Below are 27,762 nucleotides of genomic sequence, written 5' to 3'. Positions count from 1 at the left end.
CCAGTGTGGCTAAAGCAAGCCGTTCTGGAGAACAAAGCCAGTCCCTCCCCTAGATCAGGGAGGAAGAAGCAGGGAAGCAGGAAGTCCATGGTCCCTGCCAGGATCCTGGTAATCCTGATCCGTGCAGCAGGATCCATGCTCCCCTCACCGCCCACCCTGGCACACTGCCTTACCCCTCATTATGTCCAAGCCCTGTCCACAATCCCACCCTCAGCCTGGCCTCCCTTTTGCTAAAGCTGCAGTTTGTGGCTTTCACAGTAGGTGGCGGCAAGTTCAGTGCAAATCCCACATAATGCAACTTCTCAAGGACTGGGAGCCCGAAACTATCCTTAGAAATTCTCTCCATAGAAAGAAAAAGACCAGAGATCACATCCCATCCCATCCTCTTACACCGTTCCCATTTATCCTCAGCACACGCCGCCACCAGACACACACACACACACACACACACACACACACACACACACACACACACACCCCCAAGCTTCTGTGACTTTTGCGGCAACTCTGGACCTCCATCCCTCCTCCACGATCCCATCTAGGCCCCTCCCCTTTCCCTCCCCTTGGACTTTGCCCCTCTTACTGGCCTGGCAGGGGGGGCCAGAGTCCGGGGTGACTCATCCCCCACCTCACTGGGGCTGAGATCCCAGCTCTGTAACAGAAAACACCACCACTTCAGCCCCAGCACAGCGGAGAACCACCCAGCCTAGAACTCACTGGGACAGGCAACTCTCCTGCTCCTGCCCTCCACCATGGAGTACCTCTCATCCCTAAACCCCAGTGGTCTGCTCAGGTGATTTCTAACCCTCCTCTCTACCCCCCAACTCTGAGGATAGTGCATGGCAACAAAATTCCACTCAGCCCCCTAGGAGACTCAGAGACTCACATACCCCTTCCCTTCCCCGCCCCCACTTTCCGCAGTGGGCTTGTCCAGCTATGGAACCACCACTGACCACCCCTCCTCTCTCCCTCTCTCCCTAGGCTACTCTGATCTCCAAACCTAGATCCCTCCCTAACTCTCCAAGCACCCCATCCCCAGTCATCCCCCCTGCAGTCACCAAACTCCTCAGTTCTTGACCTTTCTTGCCAACTACCAGGTCAGTATCCAGTATGAGCTCTGAGATTGGCCGGAAAGTCTGGACTTCAGCTCCACCACCCCAGCGACCTTTCCGAGTCTGTGATCACAAGCGGAGCACCCGGAAAGGTGTGACAGCTGCCACCCGCCAGGAACTGCTAGACAAGGTAAGTGAGCCAAATCCCTAAGTTCCTATTTGCAGGGGCAGCCAGGGTGCTAGAGAAGAGTGAGAACTTGGAGTGAACAGAAAGGCTGAGGTTAGTTACATGGCTGCCCCTCCCTCTAAGGGCTAAAAGGGGGGGGAGGCGCAGTCAGCCCAATGACCAATGCTGTATTTAGGTCAGTTCATTTCTTTTCCAGGGCGTAGAGGAAGGAGTGGATAGGGAGAGTTGGAGGGATGGCATTCAGAAGTCAGTATGGAGTGTCGATTTGTATGACAAATCAAGTTCAAGGCCTGATTCTATCAGGACTTGCCGGTTTGCTAGTGTCAAACTGTAGGGTGTTGTTCAGTCTATCAAAACTTCAGTTTCTTCATCTACAGAAAGGGAATAATGACACACCTTCCTCCTAGAGTTGTTGGAAGGAGTCAGGGAGGACAATGTATGTAAAGTACTCCATAGATAGATGCCTGACACTAATGAAGACTCAAAAATGTTAAGGGTCATTATTACTGAAAACAGTTCTGGAGGGCTCTCTGAGGGTGAGGACAGTGAGGTAGGACACTGGAGATAAGCCCGAAGGATGGACCTCAACAGAAGCAAGCAAGCTTTTCAATTCCAAGCCAATAGGAATGGCTCGAAGGGGTACAGGGGAGAAGACAGTGAAGTGGACAATGACATAGGAGCAAAGAGGAAGTCAGCCCTTAGTGAGGGTCCCCCAGCAACTGAAGAACACCAAGAGCTGGAGCCATTTGAAGGGATGGCAATTTTCCAGGAAGTAGAGTTGGGGTATCAGCCAGCATCTAGGGCCAACCAATGGATGTGGGGTAGCTGGGGAGGGAGGGGCATGGCTAAGCTCTGCCCCTTCTCCCTCCTGCTTCCTGTGGCTGGGCAGGCACTGGAGGCCCTGCTGCTGAGAGGGATGCTAACACTGGTGCTGGAGGAGGATGGGACCGCTGTGGAGAGTGAGGACTTCTTCCAGCTTTTGGAGGATGACACATGCCTGATGGTGCTGGAGCGCGGGCAGAACTGGAGCCCCAGCAGGGTGAGAGGCCACAGTGGGGCTGTCGTCAGCCACCAGTCTCTCTCGAGCTTCTCTAGCCCAACCATGATCCTGGGGCAGACACACTGGGAGAGGCGAGGAGTTGACAAGGACACCTTATAAGGGGTCAAACGGTCCGGGCAAGGGTGGGTCGGACGTAGTGCTGATGGGGAATAGTGGTGGGTGCCAGGGTGGGAGGGTGCACTGTACTGATGGAAGTGCCCTACAGAGTGGCATGCTGTCATATGGCCTGGGCCGGGAGAAGCCCAAGCACAGCAAGGACATCGCCCGCATCACCTTCGACGTGTACAAGCAAAACCCTCGAGACCTCTTTGGCAGCCTCAATATCAAAGCCACGTTCTACGGGCTCTACTCCATGAGTTGTGACTTTCAAGGACTCGGCCCAAAGAAAGTACTCAGGTCAGAGACCGACAGGTCATGTTTCCCCATCCCCCTACAGTTGCAGCCCCCCTAATTCCTTCTGCACTCACCTACCCCATTAGCTCTCCCTTGTGGAAAACCCCCTCGATGGCCTCCTCCCAGGTTCCCCCACCCATCTGACTCCATCTTGTCTCTGCCCTTCAGGGAGCTCCTCCGTTGGACCTCTGCACTGCTGCAAGGCCTGGGCCATATGCTGCTGGGAATTGCCTCCAGCCTTCGCCATGTAGTAGAAGGGGCCGAGCAGTGGCACTGGCAGCAGCAGGGTCGCCTCCATCCCTACTGAGAAGGGGCTCTGAGCTGCTTTCTGCCCCTAGACTCATTCCAAGAGACATACTGTGAGGACTGTGACAGCATTGGCTTTGGAGATGGGAGGACAGTGCAGATGAGATGACTCACCGATTTCCCCACTGTCTTCTGACCCCACTGTTACAGGCCCCATCAGCATAAGGCCTTCCAGTCTAGCCTATACCCTTTCCTGAAGAATGCTGTTCCCTTCCCAGCCATCTTTCCGGCCTCCCACTTACCCTGAAAGGCCACAGGCCCATCCCCCAAGCATCTCGATTCCACCCTGATCATTGCTACATCTAGATTCTTTGCACCTCCTCCAGTCCCTAAGCTTCCCAATGCACTGAATTCAGCCCTCTTTGACTTTGTCTCGATTTCTTTATACCCTTCTCCCCAAAATAACAAAAACATTTCCAACAAAAATATAAAAATATTTATTATTAAGACTTCTGACTCCAACTTAAACTACAAAGGGGACAGGACAGGTATGCCCTTTACCCTTCCCCCATCAACACCCAGTCCCAGATCCAAAGGCTTCAGTCTTCAAGTATTGAGTTCAAAGCCCGCCTCCGCTTGGCCACTGCCCCCTGCTGCTGTTCCCAAGCCTCTCGGCGCTTCAGGAAAGTAGTCAGGGCCACGTTTCGAGCCACATGGTGGCCAAAAGGGTCTCTTATCAGCTCCTGGTTCTGCTCCCCTGCAAATGGAAACACTCATGTTCAGTATCATCATGCAGTCACCCACCATGCTCAAAGGGCCTCCCCCTGAGTGAAGGCCCTTCCATTTTCCCTGGGCCCTGGGTTGGTCTCGGGATCATGAATACCTCACTCTCCAAAGAGGAGAAGCTAGGGGAGGGGTGGGAGCACCGGGCTGCATAATCAGCAGACGAGAAGGGGAGGAGAGCAGATTGCTAAGAACCCATGGCCAACACCATCCTTTAGAACCGAAGTCTCTGCTGAATATAAGTCCCCTCTCCAGCCACCCAGCCATCTGAAGTGAGGGAAGTTTGGAAAGGTCAGAGAGAGGTGCCGGTACTCACCCAGCTCAGCAGCAATTTCCTTCCGGGCCCCCAAGGCTGCTCCACTCCAGATGGCATCTAGTACACGGCTGCCATGGCGACTACAGGCCAGAGCCACATATTGTCCCTGCAGTGAGACAGGCAAGGTAGGTCCCCCTAGGGCAGTCCACAAAGGTGTGCTGGGGAGGGCAAGGGGTGAAGTGAATGAAGTTTCCAAAGTTTACAGGTGGAGTCAAGAGAATCTGGGAACTACATATTCTCTCTTTGACGCTGAAGGACAGTACTAGGGCAAGCTCATGTTCTCTTAAATGGATGTTATTAGGGGCATCAAAGCAGAAACTAGAACCTTTAGGGTCTTCAGCACACGGCGGCGCTGCTTGCGCGTCACGGAGGGGCTGGTCAGGATGGCATCGAGCACGTGTGAGCCAGCAGGGCTCTGGGCTAGAGTCAGAAGTTGTGGTCCCGTCAAAGCACCCAGACTTTGAAGTATAATACCAGGACTAGAGAAATGCAACAGATGCTGGAGCAGGAGAGACCCCAGGACTGTCACGTCCCCCAGGGCCCTGGCTGTGGCCATGTCCACCTGGAAGGACAGAGAGAGGGCATTAGGAGGCAGCCACCAAACTGCCACCTCTGCCTGGATGAAGCCAGAGACCTCACCACCCTCACCACAAGGGTGAAGGACTTTTTAAACCCTGGCCCCCAACTAGTCACTGGCTTGGCCCCTCTCCTACCTCACCTGGTGCTCTGCAGGCACTGCCCCCTCCTCCTCCAGCAGTCCATAGTACACCTCATAAGCCATCAAAGTGGCAAAGAGGGGCACACAGGCCACTTGCCGGGAAGAGGGCTCTGCACAGTGGAATGCCTACAGGAGAGGACAAAACATGATGAATCTGAGAACTACCTCATCCCTAACCCCGACTCTCTAGACAAGGGAAAGCATTCAGGAGACGTGAGAGAGTAAGCTGCACAAGGGCAGGATCTCCTCTGCCTTGCTGTATCCCCAGCCTCTATACACATGACAGGGGTTGAATAAACATTTAGTCCTTAAATAAACCGTTCTCTTAGTCCTGGCAGACAATTTTCATTCCAGGGCTATGAGATGGGTTTGGCTTCATTTCTCCCTGTATCTGTGAACTCCTCGGGCATGAGACCTCTTCGAGTCCAGAGATACAACCACCGAAGATCAGAGAAGTCCTAACTGGTAGAATTTGAACTGAGGGCATAAATGGGTGGCGGGTAATATCACCTCCAACAACAGCTGCAGGACCTGGGCTTGGTGGGCCCCAACTCTGCGGCATGCCCCCACCAGGGCAATGACCACCCCTGGATGACCTTGAGCCAGCACAGCTTCCAGGGCAGGGCTCAGCTCCTCAAACACAGGGGACAGCTGAGGAGAGACACAGAATGAAGAATCTTTGGCATTCTGTAACAGTGGACTAAGTTATTCAGAGAAAACTTCCTACTGAAAACAACTAAAAACGGTAGATAGGCATTGCCAATATCAGGGTTTTGGTTTGGCCACATAAAGTCCAGGACCAGGGGACAGTTTTAGAGGTGCCGCCTCACTCGGGGGGAGCAGGATACTTTAAATGGCCACACTCTCAAAATAAGGGGATACTAGAATTAAATCCGCCCTTCTTACCCCAACTCCCAGCCCATGAAATCACAGGCAAGCGTGCCTTGGGGCTAAGCAGCAAAGGCAAAAAGAAGCTACGGCAATAGCCCTAGCACTCACACAGATTTGTAGCTAAGTACCCAGGGTCTGAATGGACCATGGAACCTCAAGCTGCAAATCTGGATTAAGCCAGTCTCCTGCCAGGCACCTGAGAAACTAACACAAATCCTTTCTGGAAAGAAGGCACTTTTGTCCTAAGCTCTGAGAAACCCCCAGGAATAACCTTTCAAGGGGAATGGCCAGCACACTGTCAGAGACACCGAGGCAGGCACCCAATAAAATAAGGCCCAATGAACAAGAACTAGCAGAAACAACAGAGTACAGAGAGAGATCTAGCCCCATTCTCAACTCACCAGCTCAGGGGTAGTAATAGCATCCAGTAAACGCTGCAAAGGGAAGTTGGCAATAGGGTGTGCAGCCAGGGCCTGCAGCTGCCCTTGGAAGTGATCCTCAAAGAGGCTCTGGAGCCTCAGGGGCTCCAACACCAGCAGGACCTGCTCCAGGAGTCTGGAGCTCGTCTGATCCCGCAGAAATAGCAGCAGGGGGCTAGGGACAAGGAGAACGTGATCAGGCAGCCTTTATTCTACTTCATCTAAAATACCCACATCACTTCATTCACAGCTTGACCATACCTGCCATCTGCTGAGGAGTTGCGGCTACTCAGATAGCTGATCACAGCACTGCAGAGATGAGCACAAAACTGGGGCAGTTTGCGGTGTAAGATTTGTAAGGCCACTTGAAGGCAGAAGCTGGAGATCTTGTCAGTGATAAATACTGTGGGAGAGGGCAGAAATAATCAAAGCAGCTCTTCCAAAATCCTGACAACCTGTACAACCTCAAACCTCAAGCAGTAAGGTACCAGGGACTATGGACATAAAGGCTCTATACAGAGTCTTTGCAATATCAAACCAGATCAGATTTGAAGAGGAATAAGACTGATCTAAGTAAGAGCTTTGCATGATGACAATCACCTCCAGAAAAATGGTCCTAGACCCTCCTTCTATCACTCTCCTTACCGGCAATGTCCTTCAGAAAGCAAAAGCTCAGGTCCTGAAGGCGATTCAAGAAAGTTTCAGGGACCTCAAAATCAGTTGGCTTACATTCCCGAGCTGGGGCCCTTTGTGCGTCTGAAAGATCAAAAATTTGTGCAGTGCTGGGATCACAAACTACCATCCAAGAGAGAGAATGATTCCATAGATGATCAAGGATTCAGCTTGGAGATGCAGAATATCTCTTCTCATCTGGATGACTGAACTGAGACTATGTTTCTGTTTTAATTTTTCTAAGAAATTTCAACCAGCTCCCCAGTGGTCCATAGGAGACAGGTCAAACTCTCAGTCAGGAGTTCAAGGTGTTCCAAAATCAGATCTCATCTAAACTCTCTAACCTTATTTCCCAGAGTTTTTAAAAATGTAGGTCACTGCCTATCAGTGCATCATGAAATCACTTTAGTGGATCTTAACCAGGCCTTTTTCAATGGAATAGAACAGAATAAAATAAACCAGAGAAGAAAATATCAAAGTGGACTGCACATATTAAGAATATTGTCTCTCGAAGTTCTGTTTTGAGTCCAATATCTGTATACATATACAGAGGCAGGTTCGGTGATGTTTAAAAAAAAAAAAATTCTGTAAGTTGTGGTTAAAAAAAAAAATTGACATCCATTGCTCAAATGAATCAACTCGTACCCCTGGCCCCATTCTACTAGCTGTCCCTCAAACACACTGACACATCCTCACCTCTGGGCCTCTGCACTAATCTTTGGTTTGTTAAGCCTTGTTCTCATTCCTCTGCTAATTCTTCAAAGTCATGAGGAATTACTCTTCTGCTTACTCTCTCCTTCTGGACTTCCCAAACTCTCCTCTCCTCTAGGTCCACTTCCCTATCTTGTAGTACTTACCAGGTGACTGAGAGCCACGGTGCCTGGCTCTCTCAGACTCCAGAAGAGTCCCTCCCAACACCTGCAGCAGAGTTCTGACCACGAAGCTGCCATGTGTGTCTCCACAGTAGAAAAGAAAATCATCACACACCTCAGAGGCTAGTCCCAAAACCAGCTCCTCCAGGGTCTCCAAGGGACCATCCTTGCCATTCTCCTCCTCCTCCACGTCCTCCTCTTTCTCTGCCGGGCTCCCCAGCAATCGAGGCAGCTGCAGCAAAGCACTTTGCAAGACATGCACCCCGCATCGATGACAGGCCACAAAGCGCAAGCTGGAGCGCATAGCAGCCCAGACTCGACACAGCGGTTTCAGGGGACTGAATCCCAACAGTTCCTGCATAATCTCACTGCCAGTCCTGTTTGTGGCCAAGGCTAGGGCCTGAGCCTCCACTTCCTTCAAAACATTGTGCACCATCAGTTCTGGAGAGACAAGAAAAGAAATATTTTAGAGACTGAGAGGAGAATAAGGTTATGTTCCATCAGTTAACAGAGTGAGGGAGAGATGGGGGAGCGATGAAGAGGATATGGGAGGGCGCCTGGGTGGCTCAGTTGGTTAAGCGGCTGCCTTCGGCTCAGGTCATGATCCTGGAGTCCTGGGATCGAGTCCCGCATCGGGCTCCCTGCTCGGCAGGGAGTCTGTTTCTCCCTCTGACCCTCCCCCCTCATGTGCTCTCTCTCTCTCTCTCTCATTCTTTCTCTCAAATAAATAAAAAAATCTTAAAAAAAAAAAAAAGAGGATATGGGAGACGAGACTAAGTCCCAACGCCCTGGGGACCCATGAAAATTTCCCCGCCTGTCCTGGAATTTATGCCGAACGAATCCCTCTTAGTCCCATCCTGCGGTTGCTCCCCACCTCGTTCTTCTCCGGTCTCGGGAGCCTCTTTCAGCGCGGACAGCGCCCGGCGGAAATACCCCAAAGCTTCGGGGCTCAGGTGAGGGTGCGCATCTAGGGCCGGCTCCGAGCTCCGGTCCGGAGGCGGGCCGGGTGGCCGCCGGCGGTCTGGTGGGGGGCGCCCCGACCCCTTGGCCCCGCGCCCTCGTTTGCCACCTGCTGGGAACCGGCGCCCCGCCTTGTGCGGGGAGCGCGGACCCAGCCCCATGGACGCTAAAGCCCCTGACCGTCCGCCAAAGCTTCCCCAGCCACAGGGGAGCAAGCAGCCAGGCGCATGCGGGGACCGGACCGAGTCTAGAAACGCCGGCGCGCTCGGGGCGCAGCATTACGTCATAGTTCCGCGACGGCCCCTAGCCGGGCGTCAGCGGACCTGCTCCCAGGTCGCCCCGCCTCCATTCCTTAGTCCCTGTCCCAGCTGAGGATCGCCTCCTCCACGCCCCCAGCTGACCCCGGACCAGAACGCAGACTGGCTCCCCAGCCTCCACTCTGACTCGGTTGCACTCACCCCACCCTGCCCCCGCGGCCGGAATTGAAGCTCTCGAAGTCCAAGGACTTTGCGAGCTAGACGGCGCCGGGACTCCAAGACCGCACGGGTGGCGGGGAGATAAGGGGCGCGAGCTCCCACTACTTAGGACTCCGGGTCCCTGGGCCTCGCGCTCACCCCCGACAAGGCCAGGCCAGAGGCCAGAGCTCCTGATAGCCCAGCAGCCTGCGTGGACCCGCCGTGAGGGGCTACCGCGCCAGAAACCCACCCGGTCAGCCTGTTTTCAGAGTCCCGGTAGGTGTCTGGCCCTGGACAGTCCTACGCAGCCCCTGGGGTCATAGTCGCTCGATGGCTCCTAGCCAGGGGGCAATGACCAACTCGTTCGCCCCCCAAAAAGGACCAACAGCCTTACCCTGCAGCCTGCACTATTGTCCCGCTCTGAAACTTCTCTTTGCTCAAAGGATCCCAACCTTGGCTCCCTCTCCTACCGCTATCCCGATCACCCTTCCACAATACACAGTTTGCAGCCTTCCCTAGAGCAAGTCTTTGCTTCCACAGATTTCCCCCTTTTGCTTGTGAATCATGGCAGCTCCCATGAAGGGCCAAGTGTGCGTGGTGACTGGTGCTTCCAGGGGTATTGGCCGCGGCATCGCCTTGCAACTCTGCCAAGCAGGTGCCACAGTTTACATCACCGGCCGCCATATGGACACCCTGCGGGCCACTGCTGAGGAGGTGGGTGCTTCCTCTGGAACCACAGGGGCAGAAAACACCTGAGGTAGCCCTTCCCACTGACCACCCCTTCCACTAATCCCTTACCTGAAGCCATAATATTTCTTTCTTTTTTTTTTAAGATTTTATTTATTTATTTGAGAGAGAGGATGAGAGAGAAAGAGCACATGAGAGGGGGAGGGTCAGAGGGAGAAGCAGACTCCCTACTGAGCAGGGAGCCTGATGTGGGACTCAATCCCGGGACTCCAGGATCGTGACCTGAGCCAAAGGCAGTTGGCTGGTCCAACTGAGCCACCCAGGCGCCCAGCCATAATATTTCTCAACACAATGCAAATATTTACTCAAACTAGAATAAAGTCCATAAATAACTTCAGATCAGGTCAAAGTTTGCCACCGAGTTTTATGAAAAAACTTTCTGTTTGAGACCTTCAGGGGTTTTGGAATTGCAACTGAAGGGTTGTGGACCTGTGCTTCCCTCTATTTTAGGCAAGACTTTACTGAGCTGTACACTTAGGCTGACTTTTCTACTGGATTTCAGTTAAATATTTGGTTTGCCAAAAATTGTGTGAAGCACGGAGGTTAACCAAGACCAGTAAGATGTCACTTCTGCTTTTAAAAGATAGGGCCCAGCAGGAAATCAGAGGCAGACACAGAATGCTCTAGGAGCATGGGTGAGCAGTTAGGAAGCAAGGAAAGAGGGTAGGACCCAGAGCATGGATCTGGAGAATAGGAGGATTGGTCTGGAATAAGGTATTTTTCTTCCTGTGAAGTTAGAGGATGGGGACACATTTATGGCGGGTGAGATAGAACAGAAAGTAGAAATAGTTCATAGCTGAGGGTTTTGGTTTGTCAGTTACCCGGCGGGAGCGTTGGTGAGGTGACGGTCAGAGGGCTGGGACTGAGTAGGGGTTACACATGAGTGGTGAAGGGGGGAGCTCAGAGCGTGAGAGATGGGAATGACCAAGGACGAGGAAAAAGAGAGATACTCCTTTCTCAGGAGCAGCCCTCCTGCCTTATTTGTCCCTTGCCTTCCACTAGCAGAGTACAATGCCTTGCCCATGGTGGGCCTCAGTAAATGTAGATTTTATTTTATTTTTATTTATTTATTTATTTTTAAAGATTTTATTTATTTATTTGACAGAGAGAGACAGCGAGAGAGGGAACACAAGCGGGGGGAGTGGGAGAGGGAGAAACAGACTTCCCACTGAGCAGAGAGCCCGATGTGGGGCTCCATCCCAGGACTCTGGGATCGTGACCCGAGCGGAAGGCAGATGCCTAACGACTGAGCCGCTCAGGCACCCGGTAAATGTAGATTTTAAACCTGAAATCCCAGTCCTTTGGGTCTGTAGGGAAAGGACCTAGCATTCCTGAAGATCCTCAAACAGACATCAGAGGGCGGTATTGCTCACCATCTTCCCTTAGCTGCTGGCTTTGATTCCTACTCTTGCCCTCTCAGCCCCCCAAGCTGGGAGTTGAAGAGAGTTGCCTCCTGTCTCACACTCACGTGCAACTATAAACTCATATCCCCTCTGTCCCTCATCAGGCACAATCTCGAGGAGGCCAGTGTGTGCCTGTGGTGTGTGATTCAAGCCAGGAGAGTGAAGTGCAAAGCTTGTTTGAGCAAGTGGATCGGGAACAGCAGGGGCGTCTGGATGTGCTGGTCAACAACGCCTATGCCGGAGTCCTGGTACCCTTTAAACTTGATTCCAGTTCCACATTCCTAACCTCCCCCTCTGGCCCTGGAGCCCTCATCCCCACTCACTGTCCCTTTCATTATCCAGCCCCCTCGTACCTTCCTGCCTTCAGATCATCCAACTCACCACAGTCCCTGTGCTTTCCAGGCAATTATGAAGAACATTAACAAGGCATTCTGGGAAATCCCTGCCTCCATTTGGGATGATATCAACAATGTTGGACTCAGGTGAGTGTTCCCTTTGCGCACCACAGGGGCTGAGTGGGCCTGGACCTTTCCCCACGTGTCCTCTCCTTGTCCCTCTGACCTCCCCATCTCTTTCTTCTTCTTCCTGTCCCATTTGTCTCACACCTCTGGAGAATTTCCGTCCAGGGGGATCTGTACCTGGGAACATTGAGTTTTACCTTGTTTCTGCCAGTAATTTTCGTCTGAACCTGCTCTTGTCCTCTCTCCTGCCTCTTACTCTGCACATCCAAATGCATGGCCCAGAAGGGAGCCTCCTTTCCTCAGTAAGGCACACCGCCTATAGTTGACGTTGACAAAGATGGTTAGAGGAAGGAATTCTTCTGTTTTAGATCAAGAGAAGGTCAATGAGAGTGAGCACCTGCCATTTGAGCCTCCATATCCTCACTCCAGATCCGCAGGCCGGGGCACCCCCATGTCAGAGTTACACATACATCTGGCGTGGGAGTGAGATGAAGCACAGCATGTAGAGTTCACCAAGCATGATACACCAGTTGTGTCTCCTTTTTTTTTTATTGTTGGAACGATGGTGCCCTCTCGGAAACTGCACTCTGTGGGTGTGATCAGCCACCTGTGGGAGTAACTAAGAGGTTATCTGAAAATCTGTGACTAAAGCATTTGAGAACACCCACAGCTTCTAGTGGCAATCCCAAGGAAGCAGGATTAGAATGCAGTTGTGATTTCCAAGGTAGAAGAAAGATGATGACGACAGGGCAGGATGGTCAGCTAAGAGGCAAGAAAAGAAAGCCCAAAGACTGGTAATTGGCAATGCCCACATGCTTAGTCTTCCAAAGGGAACGGCCCTCCACACTCTCATCTCTTTCGAGTCAGGGTTATGAGCCTATAAGGCAGAGAGGTCCAGACCTCGGCCCCTGAGCCCTGATGAATTTTCCAAAATAAAGGCCACTTGGTGAGCCTCTTGAAAGCCCAGCCTCCCCCACACACGCATTCAGGTATACATTTACTGTGCCTTTCCTCTGCATTACCTTAGATTGGGCTTTCCCTTTGAAACTATAATTCTTTCTCCTTGTTTCCACTTGGAGGGTCCTGTTTCCCATGCAAATGAAATGTTTTTCTGGTTACCGAGTATGTGTGCACTGGGTTTTCCCTACATAGGAAGGTGGAAAACTGAGTTTTTCCTTTACACTCACCCATTGATAGTTCGTTTTACCGGTGTTCCTCTCAGAAAGTGGCCTCTAGGCCTGGATTCCCCAGGTCTGCGGCCGCCCCTATGTGGCCTTCTCTCTTCGGTCCCAGCCACTGGAGGGCAGAGGAAGCTGCCAGGGCTACAGCAGCCAGGCCAGCGGCGAACATCATTTATTCCTTCTCCTTCCTTGCCCACCCTCTAGAGGCCACTACTTGTGCTCGGTGTATGGAGCGCGGCTCATGGTTCCAGCTGGTCGGGGGCTCATCGTGGTCATCTCCTCCCTTGGGGGGCTGCAGTATTTCTTCAATGTCCCCTATGGCGTGGGCAAAGCTGCGGTGAGGACCCAAGAGCACAGGGGTAACAGAGGCATCGGACAGTGACGGTACCTATAGCTCAGGAGATAGAGATCAGTGCTCAGAGTAGTAAGGCTGAGCGGCCCACTCGTCCCCCTCTGCCCCTCCATAGACAGCTCCTCTGCCTGGGTTCTCCTTGGCTGGCCAGACTAGGCAGTGCACTGGGGCGGTAGACAGCTGCGACAGGGTTCCCGGGAAGGGTTAGGGGGCTGGGTGTACCCAGCAGAAGCAGGGAAGGTAGGGGAGGAAGGCAATGTGGCCAGGTGCCCTGGCTCTCACCCTGCCTTCTGTCCTTCTACAGTGCGACAGGCTGGCTGTGGACTGTGCCCAGGAGCTGCGGCGCCACGGGGTCAGCTACGTGTCTCTGTGGCCAGGGTTGGTGCAGACAGAACTAATAAAGGAGGTCATGGTGAAAAACGACAATACTGACGATCCCCTGTTGAAGCAGGTGGGCAAGGGGAGGGCGAGGGAGGCGGAGGACGCAGAGAACTCAGCCTCTCCATCCTCAATGACAAGACAGTAACAACAACGGAGAGCCAATCCCCCGGTGCCTACTGCGGCGGGCGTGGGGCTGAGCACTGGACACACGTTATGCCCTTTTAAGCTGTAAGGGAGATATTATCTCCATTGTACAGATGGCAAAACCGAAACCTGGAAACATTAGGAACTTGTTCAAGGTCATGTATGCCATAAGTGGAAAGGCTTCGTGCCCCGAAGCCCATGTTCTTGACCCCTGCACTGAACTAGCCTGGGAGGTCCAGACATAGTTGACATTCCAAGATGTTTCCACTTGGGAGAGGCAGTGGGTCCTGGTGCCAGAGTACAGGGCTCACCTGAATGTAGGGAAGAGTGGCTCCAGCACCTTCTGAGTCCCGCAGGTGCACTGATGAGGGCCTGTCTCTCCTGGAATAGGAGCTGAAAGTGGGGAAGAAATGTGGGCAGTTCTCTTGGAGATTAGCCCTTCACTTCTCTGCCCTTGTGTTTCAGTTGAGATCTAATTTCTCCTCTGCGGAGACCACAGAAATGAGTGGCAAATGTGTCGTGGCTCTGGCAACAGGTAAAGAGGTTGGGGGCAGGTGGTAACAAGAAAGGGCCTGGAGATGGGGCGCCCAGGTGGCTCATTTAGTTAAGCATCTGCCTTCGGCTCAGGTCATGATCCCAGGGTCCTGGGATCGAGCCCCGCATCGGGCTTCCTGCTCAGTGGGGAGTCTGCTTCTCCCTCTCCTTCTGTGTGCTCTCTCTTTCTCTCTCTCAAATAAATAAATAAATCTTAAATAAAAAAAAAAAAAAAGAAGAAAGAGAGAGAGAGAGCGGGCGGGCAGGCCTGGAGAATCTGCAGGGTGGTGGCATCCAGTCCTGAGTCCTGGCTCAGGAGATGGTTGAGGAAAATACCCTTCTTTTCTCTGGCTTCTGGAGACCCAAAGCGGCCTAGGGGCTGGCTTACAGGAAGTGCAGCTGGGAGCCAGAGGTCTGAGAACCTTCCTAGGAACACAGATAATTCTGGGCACCTAAGCCTGTCAGTGGTTCCCTGTGCCACTGGGCCCAAACCTTGTCACACCGCGTCACTTCTATGCCTCTCAGCTGCGTTTGTGCCCACAGATCCCAATGTCCTGAGCCTGAGTGGGAGGGTGCTGCCATCTTGTGACCTTGCTCGGCGCTACAACCTTCAGGATGTGGACGGTGAGAGCTCTGGCGGCACAGCCAAGCTGGACCTCCCTTCCTCCGTTGCCTGCTCACTCCTCCTCCCACACTCTCTCCCCATTCCTTCTTCCCTCACATCCCACTCAGGCTCTTCAGCCAAGGTGGAGGTGTCTAAGGAGTGGGAAATGAAGACTTAACCCTCCTCTTCCTGTGGTCTGCAGGCCGCCCCGTCCAAGACTACTTGGCTTTGAGCTCGGTCCTCTCGCATGGTTCTAGCCTGCGCTGGCTAGCCTCCTACTTGCCTGGCTTCCTCCGTATGCCCAAGTGGATTTTGACCCTCTACGCTAGCAAGTTCTAACCCTCCTGACGTCATGCCTCTGCCCTCCCTCGGGCTACGTAGTAAGGCCTGTCTCAGTGAAACAAGGCAGCTTCTCCTGCCTACCTCATACCCTTGAGAGGAAGAGAAGGCCTCCACTGTGCGTCCTGGGTGAGCCCTGTGGGCCCTTACGGATCCTCCTTTATGCCTTAATTTTACCTGCCCCTACATTTCACTTTTTGCCTTAGTATTGAAAAACACTCTGGGGGCTAATAAAAGTCTCATTTCTCTTTCAGCGAGTTTTGACTGTTGATTGTGTGCTCAGCAAAGCATTAAGTGCTTGAGAGAAAGACTCCAAGATATGCAAAATGTTTAGGTCCCCAAGGAGTTCCCTTGCCAGGACAAAGCCCCTTTCCTCCAGACGTGTTCCTGCTCTTCCCTGTAGGGCTGCCCATCTCAGGCCACGAGGCCTGTTTCCACGCCTCACTAGGGGACAGGGTCCCTCCACGACCAGAAGCAGGCCCACCCCTGTCTTGCGGTACTTTCCCACCCCCGCAGTCCACCACCTCCTCAGGGATGCCTGCTGCCTTCCAGCTGGGCCTGATCTCAGGGCGGCAAGGGCAGATTCCTCGGTGTTTATGATTTCGTGGCATTTGGGAGGAAAGTACTGTCCTAATCCAGGTGAGAGACAGAGGAATAGCTGCAGGCTCCTTCCTCGCTGGACGGTACCACCTGAATTGCTTCCTGAGGAATTGACTGCCCGAGCCCTTTCGGGCTGCCTGGCCTACTCTGGGGGCTGTCCCAGCCTGAGGCAAGGCAGCCCGGGCTGTGAGCCCAGGGCCCCTCTGAGGGAGCCTCCCCAGCAGCAGCCTAGATGGCCATCAACGTAACGGGACGGCTGCTGTCAGTCAGAGGTGCAAAGACCATTTCTAATCTTTGCAAAAGGCAGAGTGAGAGCTGAGGCCATAGCACGTGCAGGAACTGTGAGCTCCCTGCGGCTTGCGGGGACAGCACCGCTTACCGTTCCGGTGCCGTGTGCGAGGGTGGCTGGTGAGCGCTGACTCTGTGCTTCTCTTCCAGTTCCCCAGTCTGTGGTGACTGCACGTTTGCTGCTTGAAGTTAGCTTCAGCGAGAGTATACACGCCACAGAAACCAAGAAAGGCTACTAATCAGGGCTTCTATTTACTTATTTATTTATTTAGAGAGAGCTGACTTAGCACGTGACTGGAACTATGTCCTAAATCCCACCATTTGGCCAAGCACCCCATGGTCACAGTGATCAGATGTCCTCAGCACCCTCTGACCCCCTTCCACTCGCCACCCTCAGTTCCTATTATCTCCTAAGGTTGGCGAGAGGCAGAGGCATTGCCTATATGCTACGGTACCAATAAGGGCCTCTAGACCTGCAGCCTTCCACTCCACAGCCATCATTAGAAGAAATCCTGGCGTGATGGCGTTGCCTCCTAAAGGCCTCAAGGGACTTGGGAAGAATATGAGTTTCAGAGTCAGGCAAATCTACGTACAAATTTTGGCTCCACCACTTTGGGGGTGAAATGAAGTAACACGTATAAAACCCCAGGCAGTATGTAGCCGTCAAAGTTGTCATTTCCTTCTCAACAAGTGTTTAAGAACACGGTCTGCACCAGGCACCATTCTTGGCTTTGAGAACGCAGAACACAAGACAAAGCAGGCCCTGGCCCACCAAGGATTTTCACTTTAGTCCTAGAAGACCTTAGAAGCCATCGAGACTTTCTACTGACTGGAGGAAGTGAGTGAACCGAGGCCCCCAGGGTCCACAGCACGTGGAATGAGACCTCAGTCCTGGTATCCCAAGGAACCAGAGGGGCAGTGTTCTTTCCGGCACACCACCCAGCTTCCCTCCAACAAGCGTCAGTCACTCTTCAAAGCAAGCAATAGAGGGCGCCTGGGTGCCTCAGTCGGTTAAGCGTCTGCTTTGGGCTCAGGTCATGGTCCCAGGGTCCTGGGTTCGAGCCCCGCATCAGGCTCCCTGCTCCGTGGGAAGCCTGCTTCTCCCTCTCCCACTCCTCCTGCTTGTGTTCCCTCTCTTGCTGTGTCTCTCTCTGTCAAAGAAATAAATAAAATCTTAAAAAAAAACAACAACAAGCAATAGAATAACAGAGCTCTGAGGGAATGAAACGTGGACAGTGAGTTTTGATTGGAGGTGAAGAGATTCAAGATCTAAGAAACCCAATAGCAGAGTCACAGGACACTGGGGGGCGGGGATCAATGTTCATTCCAAAAAATGTTTATTTATGCCTACACTCTTCCCAGCACCCTATCAGGCCCAGGGAAGACTAGTTAAGTTTGCGAGATGGGTGCCATGGCCAAGTTCACAAAGAGTACCCTGAGAATACAGGAGGAAGCAACTAGCTCCATTAGAGAACTGAACGAAGGGATACTGGCCAGAGACTTAAAAAATGGGGAGAGAGGAGGAGTGGGGAGGTTTAATTATTTCTAATTAAGAAAATAAGGGGCACGTACTGAGGCACAAAAGGGGTCCCTTTCCCTCCTAGATTCCCTCGTTATCGAGTTAAGCACAAGCAGCTTTCCGGTTCCTCTGCTCTCCTGGCACACAAGTCCAGGCAGGCCCTGGACCCCTTGACCTTGCTCCAAGCAAGTTGACCCACTTCTAAGCTCCCCGAGGCACCGCAGTACAGAGGGCCTCAGTATTCACCCGGAGAAGGTCCAGCCCATGCCTGTCCTTCGCCCCAGCTCAGGGCGGGCTCTGTCTCGGCAGCTCAACGTGAGCTCAACGTGGGCCAGCTCGGCCTGGTCAAACGGGAAGTCCCGGGGCTCTGTGAATGGTCCCTGGGCAGGGGCACCCATGGTGGTGTGTGGGGTGGGGTGGCTGGCCAAGGCGTGTGTCAGGGAGGGGTCAGGACAGACCGAGATGAACAAGGGCTAGACCGAGGGGTGTAGATTCCAGCTTTCAGGACAAGTCACTGAGAAGAAGTTCCCATCAGTTCCTGAAGGCCCTTTTGGGTGCTGTGAGTCAAAGAGGGGGGTGGGAATTCAGGCAGGGGAAAGAAAAGCCCACATGAGGGCCCCACAGGAGCCCAAGCCCAGTGGGCAAATCAAGATGCGGTGGTTGGGCCCAGGCCTGCCCCTTTTCCTTCCTCATTCTGGTTCCACCCACCCATAATCCTCAGTGGCCTTTACTCTCTCTGAGTTCTTTTCTGAGGCCCCTCCAGCTCTTGGTCTCCCCACCCCTGGGCAGAGCCCCTGCAGCCTGCCCCCCGTCCCATCTGGTCCCTGGTCCTCGCCCCCTTGTTGGTCCACCCTCCACACAACCCCTCTCTCCGGACCCTTCTGCCTATGCCCTCGCAGGCTCCCCGCCCTCCCGCTGCTCCTCTTGGCCCCCCGGCCTCCCCTTGCCTGCTCTTTCCCTGGCCCCAGTGCTGAACGTTCTCCCTGCCCTTCCACCTCCTGGTCGGCTGGCGGTCAGTGGCAGCCACCTCCGTGCCCAGCCCCGGGCAGCAAAAGGGGGAGGGGTGCAGGCAGGCCTCGTGAAACCAAGGTCTGGCTCTCGAAGCGCTTTCAGTTATCATCATCAGACAATTAGACAACCAGGGGGAGACACAGGGTGGGGACTCAAACAAGCAGGAGGGGTCAGCGCAGCCAGGCTGCCTCCCAGGCCGCACACAACTGTCGTTCCTTTCAGGTTTCACTTTCCTGGGCATGTCACAACATTCTCATGCCTGCCTTTCTCGGCAAAACCTCATCTCTATCTCATTTCCTGCCTCCAGGCACCCAGGGGCACCCTTACTCATCTCGGTCTGTCCTGACCCCTCCCTGACACACGCCTTGGCCAGCCACCCCACCCCACACGCAACCATGGGTGCCCCTGCCCAGGGACCATTCACAGAGCCCCGGGGCTTCCCGTTTGACCAGGCCGAGCTGGCCCACGTTGAGCTCACGTTGAGCTGCCGAGACAGAGCCCGCCCTGAGCTGGGGCGAAGGACAGGCATGGGCTGGACCTTCTCCGGGTGAATACTGAGGCCCTCTGTACTGCGGTGCCTCGGGGAGCTTAGAAGTGGGTCAACTTGCTTGGAGCAAGGTCAAGGGGTCCAGGGCCTGCCTGGACTTGTGTGCCAGGAGAGCAGAGGAACCGGAAAGCTGCTTGTGCTTAACTCGATAACGAGGGAATCTAGGAGGGAAAGGGACCCATTTCTAGGCCCTTGGAAATGGAGGAGCCTGTGAGAAATGCTGGGAAAGAGGCAGAGGGAGGACGTAGGGTCAGCTTGGTGCAATCTCTGTTAGCAGGTACAGACACATGTGCACCTGTCCTCCAGTGAGCAGGTCTTAGCTTCCCACTTCTTAGAGAGGTGGTTCCAGAAGAAACAAGCAAAGCTAGAACTCCACAGACAACGCCTGGCATCCCCAGAGGGGCTCATGCAGGAGGGAGCAAAGGTGACTCAGCTTTGGACTTTCACTGTCACTTGAACACAGCTGAGCCAGCCAGAGACTCGTGTTATGGTAGAGGCTGAGGGAATTAGCATCTACTGAGCATCTACCTCCGCTGAGGTCTTGCTTAATCTTTTCACATCTGCCACATGAGGTAAGTACTCTCTTACAGCTTTGGAAACTGAGGCTCAGAAAAGTTGAGATACTTGTCCAGGTTGCAAGTGTTTATAGCAAAAGAGTCTAGCTTCGGGGCCCCTGGGTGGCTCAGTCGTTAAGCGTCTGCCTTCGGCTCAAGTCATGATCCCAGGGTCCTGGGATCGAGCCCCACATCGGGCTCCCTGCTCTGCAGGAAGCCTGCTTCTCCCTCTCCCACCCCCGCCCCCGCTTGTGTTCCCTCTCTCACTGTGTCTCCCTCTGTCAAATAAATAAATAAATAAATAAGTAAAAATCTTAAAAAAAAAAAAAAAGAGTCTAGCTTCAACGTATGACTCCAGAACACGGGCTCTTTCCCAAGCATCCTCCTGCCTCTGCTGCTTGGTTTTTGGGGGGTTTTGTTTGGTTTTCTTTTCTTTTCTTTTCTTTTTAATATTTTATTTATTTATTTGACAGAGAGAGACACAGCGAGAGACGGAACACAAGCAGGAGCAATGGGAGAGGGAGAAGCAGGCTTCCCACTAAGCAGGGAGGCTGATCCGAGGCTCGATCCCGGGACCCCGGGATCATGACCTGAGCCGAAGGCAGACGCCCAACAAATGAGCCACCCAGGCGCCCCTTGTTTGGTTTCCATTTGGTTTGGAGGATCTTTTCTTCTTAGCAGAGAGCGTTGGCAATTGGGCAGGATTGTGAAAGTGTTCCCAAGTTCACTCAACCCAAGGATGCCCTGGCCAAGTTCAGAGTTGCTCTTCTTTCAACTTGACCACACTCCCTTCCGTGCCTTTGATCCAGCTGTTCTGTTCCCTGGAGTGCCACCCCCTCCCAACTCCAGCCCCATTTCTACCAGCCAGAACTGTTCTCACAAGGTCCATCTCAACCTCCTAGAAACTTCTGCCTTCTCCCATTGCTCCTGCCCCTTTCTAGGGAACCTCTGACACTCACTTGGCTCTTGACTAGTATCCGAGCTATGGATGTCCTCACCCCATCCCCTAGATAAGGTTGACAATCCCCCCAGGTCAGGGGTTGGGTCTTGGACAGCCCCCCTACACACACACACACACACACACACACACACACACACACACACACACACATTCACAGAAACTTTGAACCCTGGGGACAGAACAGAACAGTACCTGGAGTGTCCGTCCATACCACCCAGAGCATGGCTAAGCTCCCAAGCCCAGTGGGAGCTCCTGGAGCCGGTTCCACTTCCCTACCTGGAGTCAGATGGGCTGGGCCAGCCTATGTGCCCAGGACTCACCGTCCCCAGACTGCCGCTCTCTAGTTTTCCTCAGTCCTTGGCCTCAGTCCCACTCACCACACACATCTCAGCCTCCACAACCCCTGCTCAGGGGCCTGGGCCTGGGAGAGGACTGCCCAGTAAGGCTGCCAGTTATGCCCCTGCCCCCGCACCTGCCCCGTGGACCTCTGCCTGGGGCAGGCCCTGGGGAGGCTGACCACCCCAAGGCAAGTTCCCTGAACCTCAACGCCAGGCCCTCCCTGCCCCAGCCCTCCTCTCCAAGCTCGACCCTCAGTCATGAATGGGGGCACAGCGGGCCGGCACACAGTGCTGCTCCTGTCGGCACTTCCGGGTGTACTCCTGCCTTACTTGGAACTCTGAGTTTCCACGGCACTTCCTGTCCATTTCCTCCCCTAGCGCTCAGATCTGCCCATGAGACCTGGAGTGCAGCCACCCCTGACCACCCCTCCCTACCTTGCCCCAAGCCCCCCACCCTGGGATCTGAGAGTCTTGGCTCCCCTCCTAATCCCTGCCCCAGCCCAGTGGGGTGCAGTGTGCGTGCTCTGACCGTAAGGGCTCACCATTCACTCATTCACTCATTCACTCACCCATTCTTTCCCAGGACTCCTACCACCACTGCCAACTCCATGTCAATCCTTTCTTTAATTTTCCTTGGGGCACTTATAACTGGCTAAAATCACCTTTTGTATGTATTTGTTTCTGCAGAGGGTGTTTCCCTGACTCAAGTATAAGCTCAGTGACAGCAGGGGCCTTGGCAGCCTCTGTCACTGCCACAGGGTGAGCTGTTCTGGGGCTCAGTGATTGTTGCTTGATGATTGGCTGGATTATATAAATGTTTGTTGAGCAACCGCTGTGGCACCTGGCTACGTGAGGGGACGAGATGGTCAAAGGGGCTTCCTTGGGTCGTTCACAGTGAGCGTGGAAATGGGGGTGCTGTACCCCACAGAATGAGCTAAAATGCAAGCCCCACGGGCCCCCCTGTTGGAGTGGCACGGAGGTGTGCTGCTGGCCTCAAACCGGGGCTCCCGCCCCACACCAACAGCCCCAGTTCTGAGCTCACTTCCCTGGGACATCTCCCCCACGCCCGACAGGGCATCTCCCCCCACCCATAGGACACACCTAGCACTACACCCCTCTCTGTAAGGGCATGACTGCAACCTTACACTTGCTTATACAGTTACTCGACTGCCTCTCTACACTATTTCCATCATCTAGAAAGTTTTACTGGACAGCCCTCCTCTGGGCCAGAAGCTCCATGAGGGCAGGGGCTGTATCTGTGTTTTCCTCCCCACCATGGCCCCCCTGCCTGTCACTGTGTCCAGCACAGAGGACACTTAGTTGCTTAACTGTTGAATGAAGGAAGAGGACAAGGAAGGGGTCAGGGCTAGGTCTACCCCTAAGGAAGCAGTTCCTCCTTTCAGAGCCAGTTGTTCATCCCCCACGCTTATCTATCAACCAGAGCATCTACCCCTTCTTGCTCCAGACACCCACAGTCTCACCTTGTTCCAAGGCTTCTGTTTCTCAGGTGGGCGCAGAACCTCAGGGCTGCTGCCTCCTGGCACTACTCACATTTCATATGCTCTGAACCCAAAGCGCCCCCTGGAGTTGTTCAGGGGTGGTTGCTACTCAGGCCCTGCCAGGCAGTGAGCTTCTTGGCCACATTCCCACCTCCACCAGTGCTCTTGATGTGTGGGCAGGCTGGGTCCGAGGACCTAGAGGGGGTGCCACAGGACCAGCCAAGAGGGTCCTTGGCTTCACATAGGATAGAATTCAAACTCGAGCCAGGAGGAGGTGAGAGCAGAGTTTACTGAATAGCATAAGTGATAGAGTCTAGCAGACAGAGTGTCTGGGACACTCAGAAAAGGAGTGAGTCTCTCCATCGCTGGGGGTTAGGGGTTTGTATTGGAAAGGGGTCCAGGGCACATGTTCTTCCAGGCATCCAGGGTAAAGTCTGATCAAAGGCAAGTGTTGGGTGTTAGTCCACAAATCACTGAAGGTAGGGGGTATTGACACCAGTGCTGACCGAGGTTTGTTTGAAGTGAATGTCCTGGAACATGCTCAGGATCTGGCTCTCCTTAGATGTTATCAGGTATATGGGGGCCTGGGATGAAACTCAGAGAATGATTCACTTTCTTGCCTCCCTCTTGGAGTAGGAGCAAAGGAGTCCTTCTTGGGTGTACTTGGATGCAAGGGGAAATACCGAGCATGAGTAAATGGGGCCTAGCAGAGAAAGAGCAGCAATGGAGCCTGTCTAAAATGGAGTCTGTTCAGCTCCCCTATCCCACTCTGAGCAATTGTAAGGCAATGCTGTCATCATCACCCCCCCATACCCCTGCCATGTGTGTGGTGCCTGGCTCTCTGTAACAGAAGCTCCGCTTCTGGCTCAGGGAGTTTTTCCAGCTTTTCAGCCCCATTTCCTGGATCCTTTCCCTGCATCTCTTCCCGCAGAAATGCCATGAATCAGCACTAACTGAGCCCTGGGTGAAATACGATGCTCTATTGCAGGGACCTTCCCTTTGGAGTCCTTCTGTCTTTTGGGCCTGTCCTCCCCATATCATCAGTGAAACTGTTCCTTCCTTTTCCCCAGCGAGGAAGTGTGCTATGGGCATAGGGTGGCACCGTGGGCCATCGAGGAAATTTTCCAGACTGGCAGAAGAAACTGGGAAGCAGGGAGAAGAGAAAAAAATCCAAGCACTCAGACCAGGCACCCAAGGAACTCCAGGACTCTGGGGGATTGGGCGGTATAGAGGATCTTCTTGGGCTTTGAGTCATTCTGGTCCCCTGGTCCAACCCAAGTATCAGAACCTTTCAGAACTTTGGGGTGGGTCCTTCAATGTCCTTGACCACATTGTCAAAAAGTAGTTGAACGACACAGGCTTGATTACCTCCCATGATGGTAAGCTCACAACCCACTCATTCCATCTTTAGATGGCTTTAATTACTAGAAAGTCTTACCTAATAATGGGTCTGTATCCACTCACTGCCCCCCCCACATTGCTCTCTATTCCTTGTATTTCTAGGAGACGATAACCCCCTTCCCCATACCTGTGGTCGGGGAGTTTAAAGTAGGAGGATCAAAGCTGTATACTTTCAGTATATATGTTGCTCTTCATTGACAAGTTTTATAGGAAGAAAAAAGAAACATTAGGAGTTTAAGAAAAGAAATTGTAAACCATTATCTATCACCAGATCTAGAACAAACTCCCCCTGACCTCAGTCTGGGTCAGTGCCCCTTCCTCATGGGCCCCTGTCCTAATCTAGCTTACATGCTGACATGTCTGTCTCACCCATGAGACTGTTCTGTCCAATACCAGCCACTAGCCCCATGTAGTTGTTCAAACATAAATAAATTAAAATTAGATTATATTAGATCCATTGCGCTGGGCACATTTCAGGTGCTCAACAGCCACATGGGGCTAGTGGTGACCATACTGCATGGCACAGACATTGAACATTTCCACATTGCAGAAAGTTCTAGTCTAGTACAGCACTACGTTAAGTCTAGCTCCAGGAAGACAGAGACCAAGTCTTTTTGGTCCTGCACTGTATCCCTGGTACCCAGCACACTCTCAAGCCCTGCTCTGATACTAAACAAATATCAACAGATTTCTCACACTGCCTCACTCTGCACAAGGCCCAGCACCAGCGCCAGTACCCATATCTCCCTTACTCTCCTTGCCTCCAGACCATGGCTTCTAGCCAAGCCTTTTTTTTTTTTTAAGATTTTATTTATTTATTCATGAGAGACAGAGAGAGAGAGAGAGAGAGAGAGAGAGAGAGGTAGAGGGAGAAGCCGGCTCCCAAGGAGCAGGGAGCCCAATGCGGGACTCGATCCCAGGACTCTGGGATCATGACCTGAGCTGAAGGCAGATGCTTAACCATCTGAGCCACCCAGGAGCCCTCTAGCCAAGCTTTGACTGGGGCCCTGAGCCAGGGCTCATGGTCTCCTTCCTCCCTCCAAACCATCTCTGGTCCATGACTGGCTTATGGTTCTAGGAACATTGTAAACTGTGTGTGTGTGTGTGTGTGTGCGCGCGCGCTGGGGAGCGGTTGCAGAGAAATAATTGGCAGGGGAAGAGGTGGTCAGCATGAAGAGAACCAGGGTTCCAGGCTCAAGAAGCTCAAATTTGAGCCTCTAGCAATGGCTGATCCCACCTATATGGTAGGCAGCCACCCAGGCTTTGGTTTGAATTCTGGCTGTGTTTCCTCCTGGCTGTATGACCCTGGGAAGCCACTCAACCTCTGTGAAGTCACTGTATGCATTGCTTTCTCATTTTAAATATGGATAATAATACCAACTTGATATAGGTAGTGAGTACATTAAAGAAGATGTGTGGGGTTCAGTTGGTACTCAATTATTGCTTGTTCCTTTCTCCACACAGAGGGCAGTAAGATCCCTTCCTTAAACATCATTCAGATCACAGCCCTCAGACACCTGTGTGGTTCCCACTTCTCCCACACAGGAGACCAAATATAACTCCTGATAGCTCCCTTTGCCTTAAAGCAAGACGCCTATCATTCATTCCATTGTTCTTACCTCCAAAGGTACCCAGTATCTGCCAGCCAGCCAGGTCTGTTCCCTCCCCCACCTTCACGTCCCCGTACATACCTGAAATGCCCTTCCCGCCCTCTCTTTCCTAAACTGGGCCCTATCTTCTCAGAAGCAGATTCTTTTCATGAGACTCGCTTCCTCTTCTAAGCCTACTTGATTCAACCTTTCCAGTTTCAAGATTACTCATCACTAAAAATTATTTCATGCCTACCTTGGCCTTCAGCCCCTTTCCTCCTTCCTTAGTGATTAAGATACAAGACAGTACCTGGAAAATCTGCACCTGTGGGCATCTGTGTTCCCAGGTATCTGGTTGTACATGTTGAGTGTGTATAGAGCAGGAAGCAAGAGCAGGTGGTGACAAAAAAAAAAAAAAAGAAAGAAAGAAAGAAAGAAAAGGAAGGAAGGAAGGAAGGAAGAAAGGGAGTTGGTGAGGTGGGAGAGTTGGACCAGACCAGACACAATGTCCCATTTGGCCCCTTACTACATGGATGGCAAGTTACTTAATCTTTCTGAGCCTCAATGTCCTGTATATTTTTCAGGAAGATTAGAAATAATAATAATATAACTACCATTACTATTTATTGAGCCCTTACTCAGTATAGGCACTGTTCTAAGCTAAGCACTTTACATAGATTCTTTTATTTAATCCTCACTTCAACACTCCCGGGTAGGTAACATTTTTTCCACGTTACTGTTGAAGAAACTGAGACACAAAGGAAACAACACAGAGAGGTTAAGTCCCTTGCCCCAGATCTCACAGCTAGTAAGTGGCAAAACTGGGATCTGCACCCAGGTGCCCAAGAGTCCATGCTCACAAGCACTCTGCTTACTGCCTCCACAGGTAATTCTGTGTGCACGCAAAGCTCCCATCACAATGCCTGACACAAAGATAACCAGTAAGTGGTGTGACTCTTTCCTCACTAGGGCCACAAGCACAAGAGGCCAGGAAAAGTGTCTCTTTTCCTCTGTAATTTGTTGCAGGGCCTAGGAAAGACAGACTATATAGTGGGCACTTTATATGCATTTCCAGGACCTGAGAAAAATGTGGAAGAACTATAAAAAATTTAGAGCCATACTTTCTAAAATGTGAGCTATAAACACATGCCACATGGACACACACTTCTCACAAATACATCACATATGCTCATTCATTCATACACACTCACTGGCCATCTTGAACCCCATGAAGGCTCACAGGAAACCTTTCTGAGCTGGTCCAGGAGCCACAGGAGGCTTTTAGGCAGAGATGTGACAGATCAAACCTGCATTTTAGGAAAGTTGATCCAGCAGCACAGAGGATGAACTCATAATGGAGGGGACAGAGTGGAGATGAGGGAACATTGAAAACACTTTTAACAATCAGGGAAGAAAGGAGCTTAATTTCTAGTGGAACGGAGAGAGTATTTAAGAGTTCCTAAGGAAAGGTGGGGAGGGAATAGTGCCATTCTCTACAATAGGAAACATAAAGGCCAAAGTTTAAGAATGGATGAGACACGTGGGACGTCTGGGAGGCTCAGTCGTTGGGCATCTGCCTTCAGCTCTGGTCATGGTCCCAGGGTCCTGGGATCGAGCCCTGTGTTGGGCTCCCTCCCCTGCGGGAAGCCTGCTTCTCCCTCTGCCAACCCCCCTGCTTGTGTTCCCTCTCTCGCTGTGTTTCTGTCAAAAAAAAAAAAATAGATGGGACACACACACACACACACACGCACACACACACACAAAGAATAGATGGGACACAGTATCTTTTTACTTTTGGAGTTTCAGATGTCTCTGGAACACCCAGGTGACATCCAATAGGCTTTTGAATATTTGAGTGCATATATATGTTCGTTTTTACAGCTCACAAGACATCTGAACTGGAGACACAAGTTCGAGTGTTATCAGCTCACAGGTAGTAATTAAAACCATGAGTATGGATGAAGTCACCCAGAGAAAGTGTGGGGCCAGAAAATCTGTGGGTCCAGGACAGAGCTCTGGGGAGCTCCAACTCCAAGCAGGAGAAGGCTTCAATTTGTGAATGTTCTTCCAGGAATAGTGTGCGATGTGAAAGGGGGTGTGGAAAGGGCCCTGGAGATCACCAACATTTAGGGGAGAAGAAGGTTAACAGATGAGAAGAGACGGGCAGAGGTGCAGGAGAAACCAGGAAAGGGTGTCACAAGCGGAAAGAAATCGGCTGCATAAAAGCTAACAGAGGTCAGTGGAGATAAGAACAGGAAACTCCACCCATTAGATGTGGCAAGTAG

At 52.5% G+C, this 27,762-nt stretch overlaps 3 protein-coding genes across 3 annotated transcripts; 2 read left to right on the top strand and 1 right to left on the bottom strand.

The window, feature by feature from the left end:
• Positions 1–637: 637 nt before the first annotated feature.
• CIDEB (cell death inducing DFFA like effector b) lies at positions 638–3,361 on the top strand. Its single transcript, XM_025870246.2, has 5 exons — positions 638–793; positions 1,098–1,242; positions 2,129–2,278; positions 2,505–2,695; positions 2,861–3,361. The coding sequence occupies exons 1-5, from the start codon at positions 753–755 to the stop codon at positions 2,997–2,999; spliced, it is 666 nt and encodes a 221-aa protein (XP_025726031.1). The 5' UTR covers positions 638–752; the 3' UTR covers positions 3,000–3,361.
• A 50-nt stretch (positions 3,362–3,411) lies between these two features.
• Positions 3,412–8,820, bottom strand: NOP9 (NOP9 nucleolar protein). The gene is made up of 10 exons (XM_025870245.2): positions 8,484–8,820; positions 7,595–8,050; positions 6,711–6,821; positions 6,327–6,468; positions 6,048–6,240; positions 5,266–5,406; positions 4,756–4,881; positions 4,363–4,599; positions 4,038–4,143; positions 3,412–3,695 (listed from the first exon to the last, which is right to left on the bottom strand). Exons 1-10 carry the CDS (start codon positions 8,728–8,730, stop codon positions 3,538–3,540), a joined length of 1,917 nt encoding a protein of 638 aa, XP_025726030.2. The 5' UTR covers positions 8,731–8,820; the 3' UTR covers positions 3,412–3,537.
• Positions 8,821–8,881: 61 nt separating this feature from the next.
• Positions 8,882–15,423, top strand: DHRS1 (dehydrogenase/reductase 1). Its single transcript, XM_025870247.2, has 9 exons — positions 8,882–9,300; positions 9,565–9,738; positions 11,279–11,422; positions 11,577–11,656; positions 13,021–13,153; positions 13,473–13,619; positions 14,159–14,228; positions 14,771–14,851; positions 15,034–15,423. Exons 2-9 carry the CDS (start codon positions 9,589–9,591, stop codon positions 15,168–15,170), a joined length of 942 nt encoding a protein of 313 aa, XP_025726032.1. The 5' UTR covers positions 8,882–9,300; positions 9,565–9,588; the 3' UTR covers positions 15,171–15,423.
• Positions 15,424–27,762: the final 12,339 nt, after the last annotated feature.

The sequence above is a fragment of the Callorhinus ursinus genome, unplaced genomic scaffold (assembly GCF_003265705.2).
Source record: "Callorhinus ursinus isolate GAN/ISIS: 27379988/994484 unplaced genomic scaffold, GSC_fseal_2.0 scaffold8, whole genome shotgun sequence".
Taxonomy (NCBI): domain Eukaryota; kingdom Metazoa; phylum Chordata; class Mammalia; order Carnivora; family Otariidae; genus Callorhinus; species Callorhinus ursinus.
The sequence above is the reverse complement of the archived record's forward strand: the minus strand, read 5'-3'. Positions and strand labels throughout refer to the sequence as shown.

Excerpts from the sequence above, each read along its gene's own strand:
- DHRS1 (XM_025870247.2), top strand. The coding sequence starts at position 9,589 with ATGGCAGCTCCCATGAAGGGCCAAGTGTGCGTGGTGACTGGTGCTTCC. Across the intron at positions 11,657-13,020 it reads ATCAACAATGTTGGACTCAG|AGGCCACTACTTGTGCTCGG; the intron begins GTGAGTGTTCCC and ends CCCACCCTCTAG. Across the intron at positions 13,620-14,158 it reads ACGATCCCCTGTTGAAGCAG|TTGAGATCTAATTTCTCCTC; the intron begins GTGGGCAAGGGG and ends CTTGTGTTTCAG.
- CIDEB (XM_025870246.2), top strand. The coding sequence starts at position 753 with ATGGAGTACCTCTCATCCCTAAACCCCAGTGGTCTGCTCAG. Across the intron at positions 794-1,097 it reads AACCCCAGTGGTCTGCTCAG|GTCAGTATCCAGTATGAGCT; the intron begins GTGATTTCTAAC and ends GCCAACTACCAG. Across the intron at positions 2,279-2,504 it reads AGAACTGGAGCCCCAGCAGG|AGTGGCATGCTGTCATATGG; the intron begins GTGAGAGGCCAC and ends AGTGCCCTACAG.
- NOP9 (XM_025870245.2), bottom strand. The coding sequence starts at position 8,730 with ATGGGGCTGGGTCCGCGCTCCCCGCACAAGGCGGGGCGCCGGTTCCCA. Across the intron at positions 6,469-6,710 it reads CTTTCTGAAGGACATTGCCG|TATTTATCACTGACAAGATC; the intron begins GTAAGGAGAGTG and ends CCTCTCCCACAG. Across the intron at positions 3,696-4,037 it reads GGAAATTGCTGCTGAGCTGG|GGGAGCAGAACCAGGAGCTG; the intron begins GTGAGTACCGGC and ends TTCCATTTGCAG.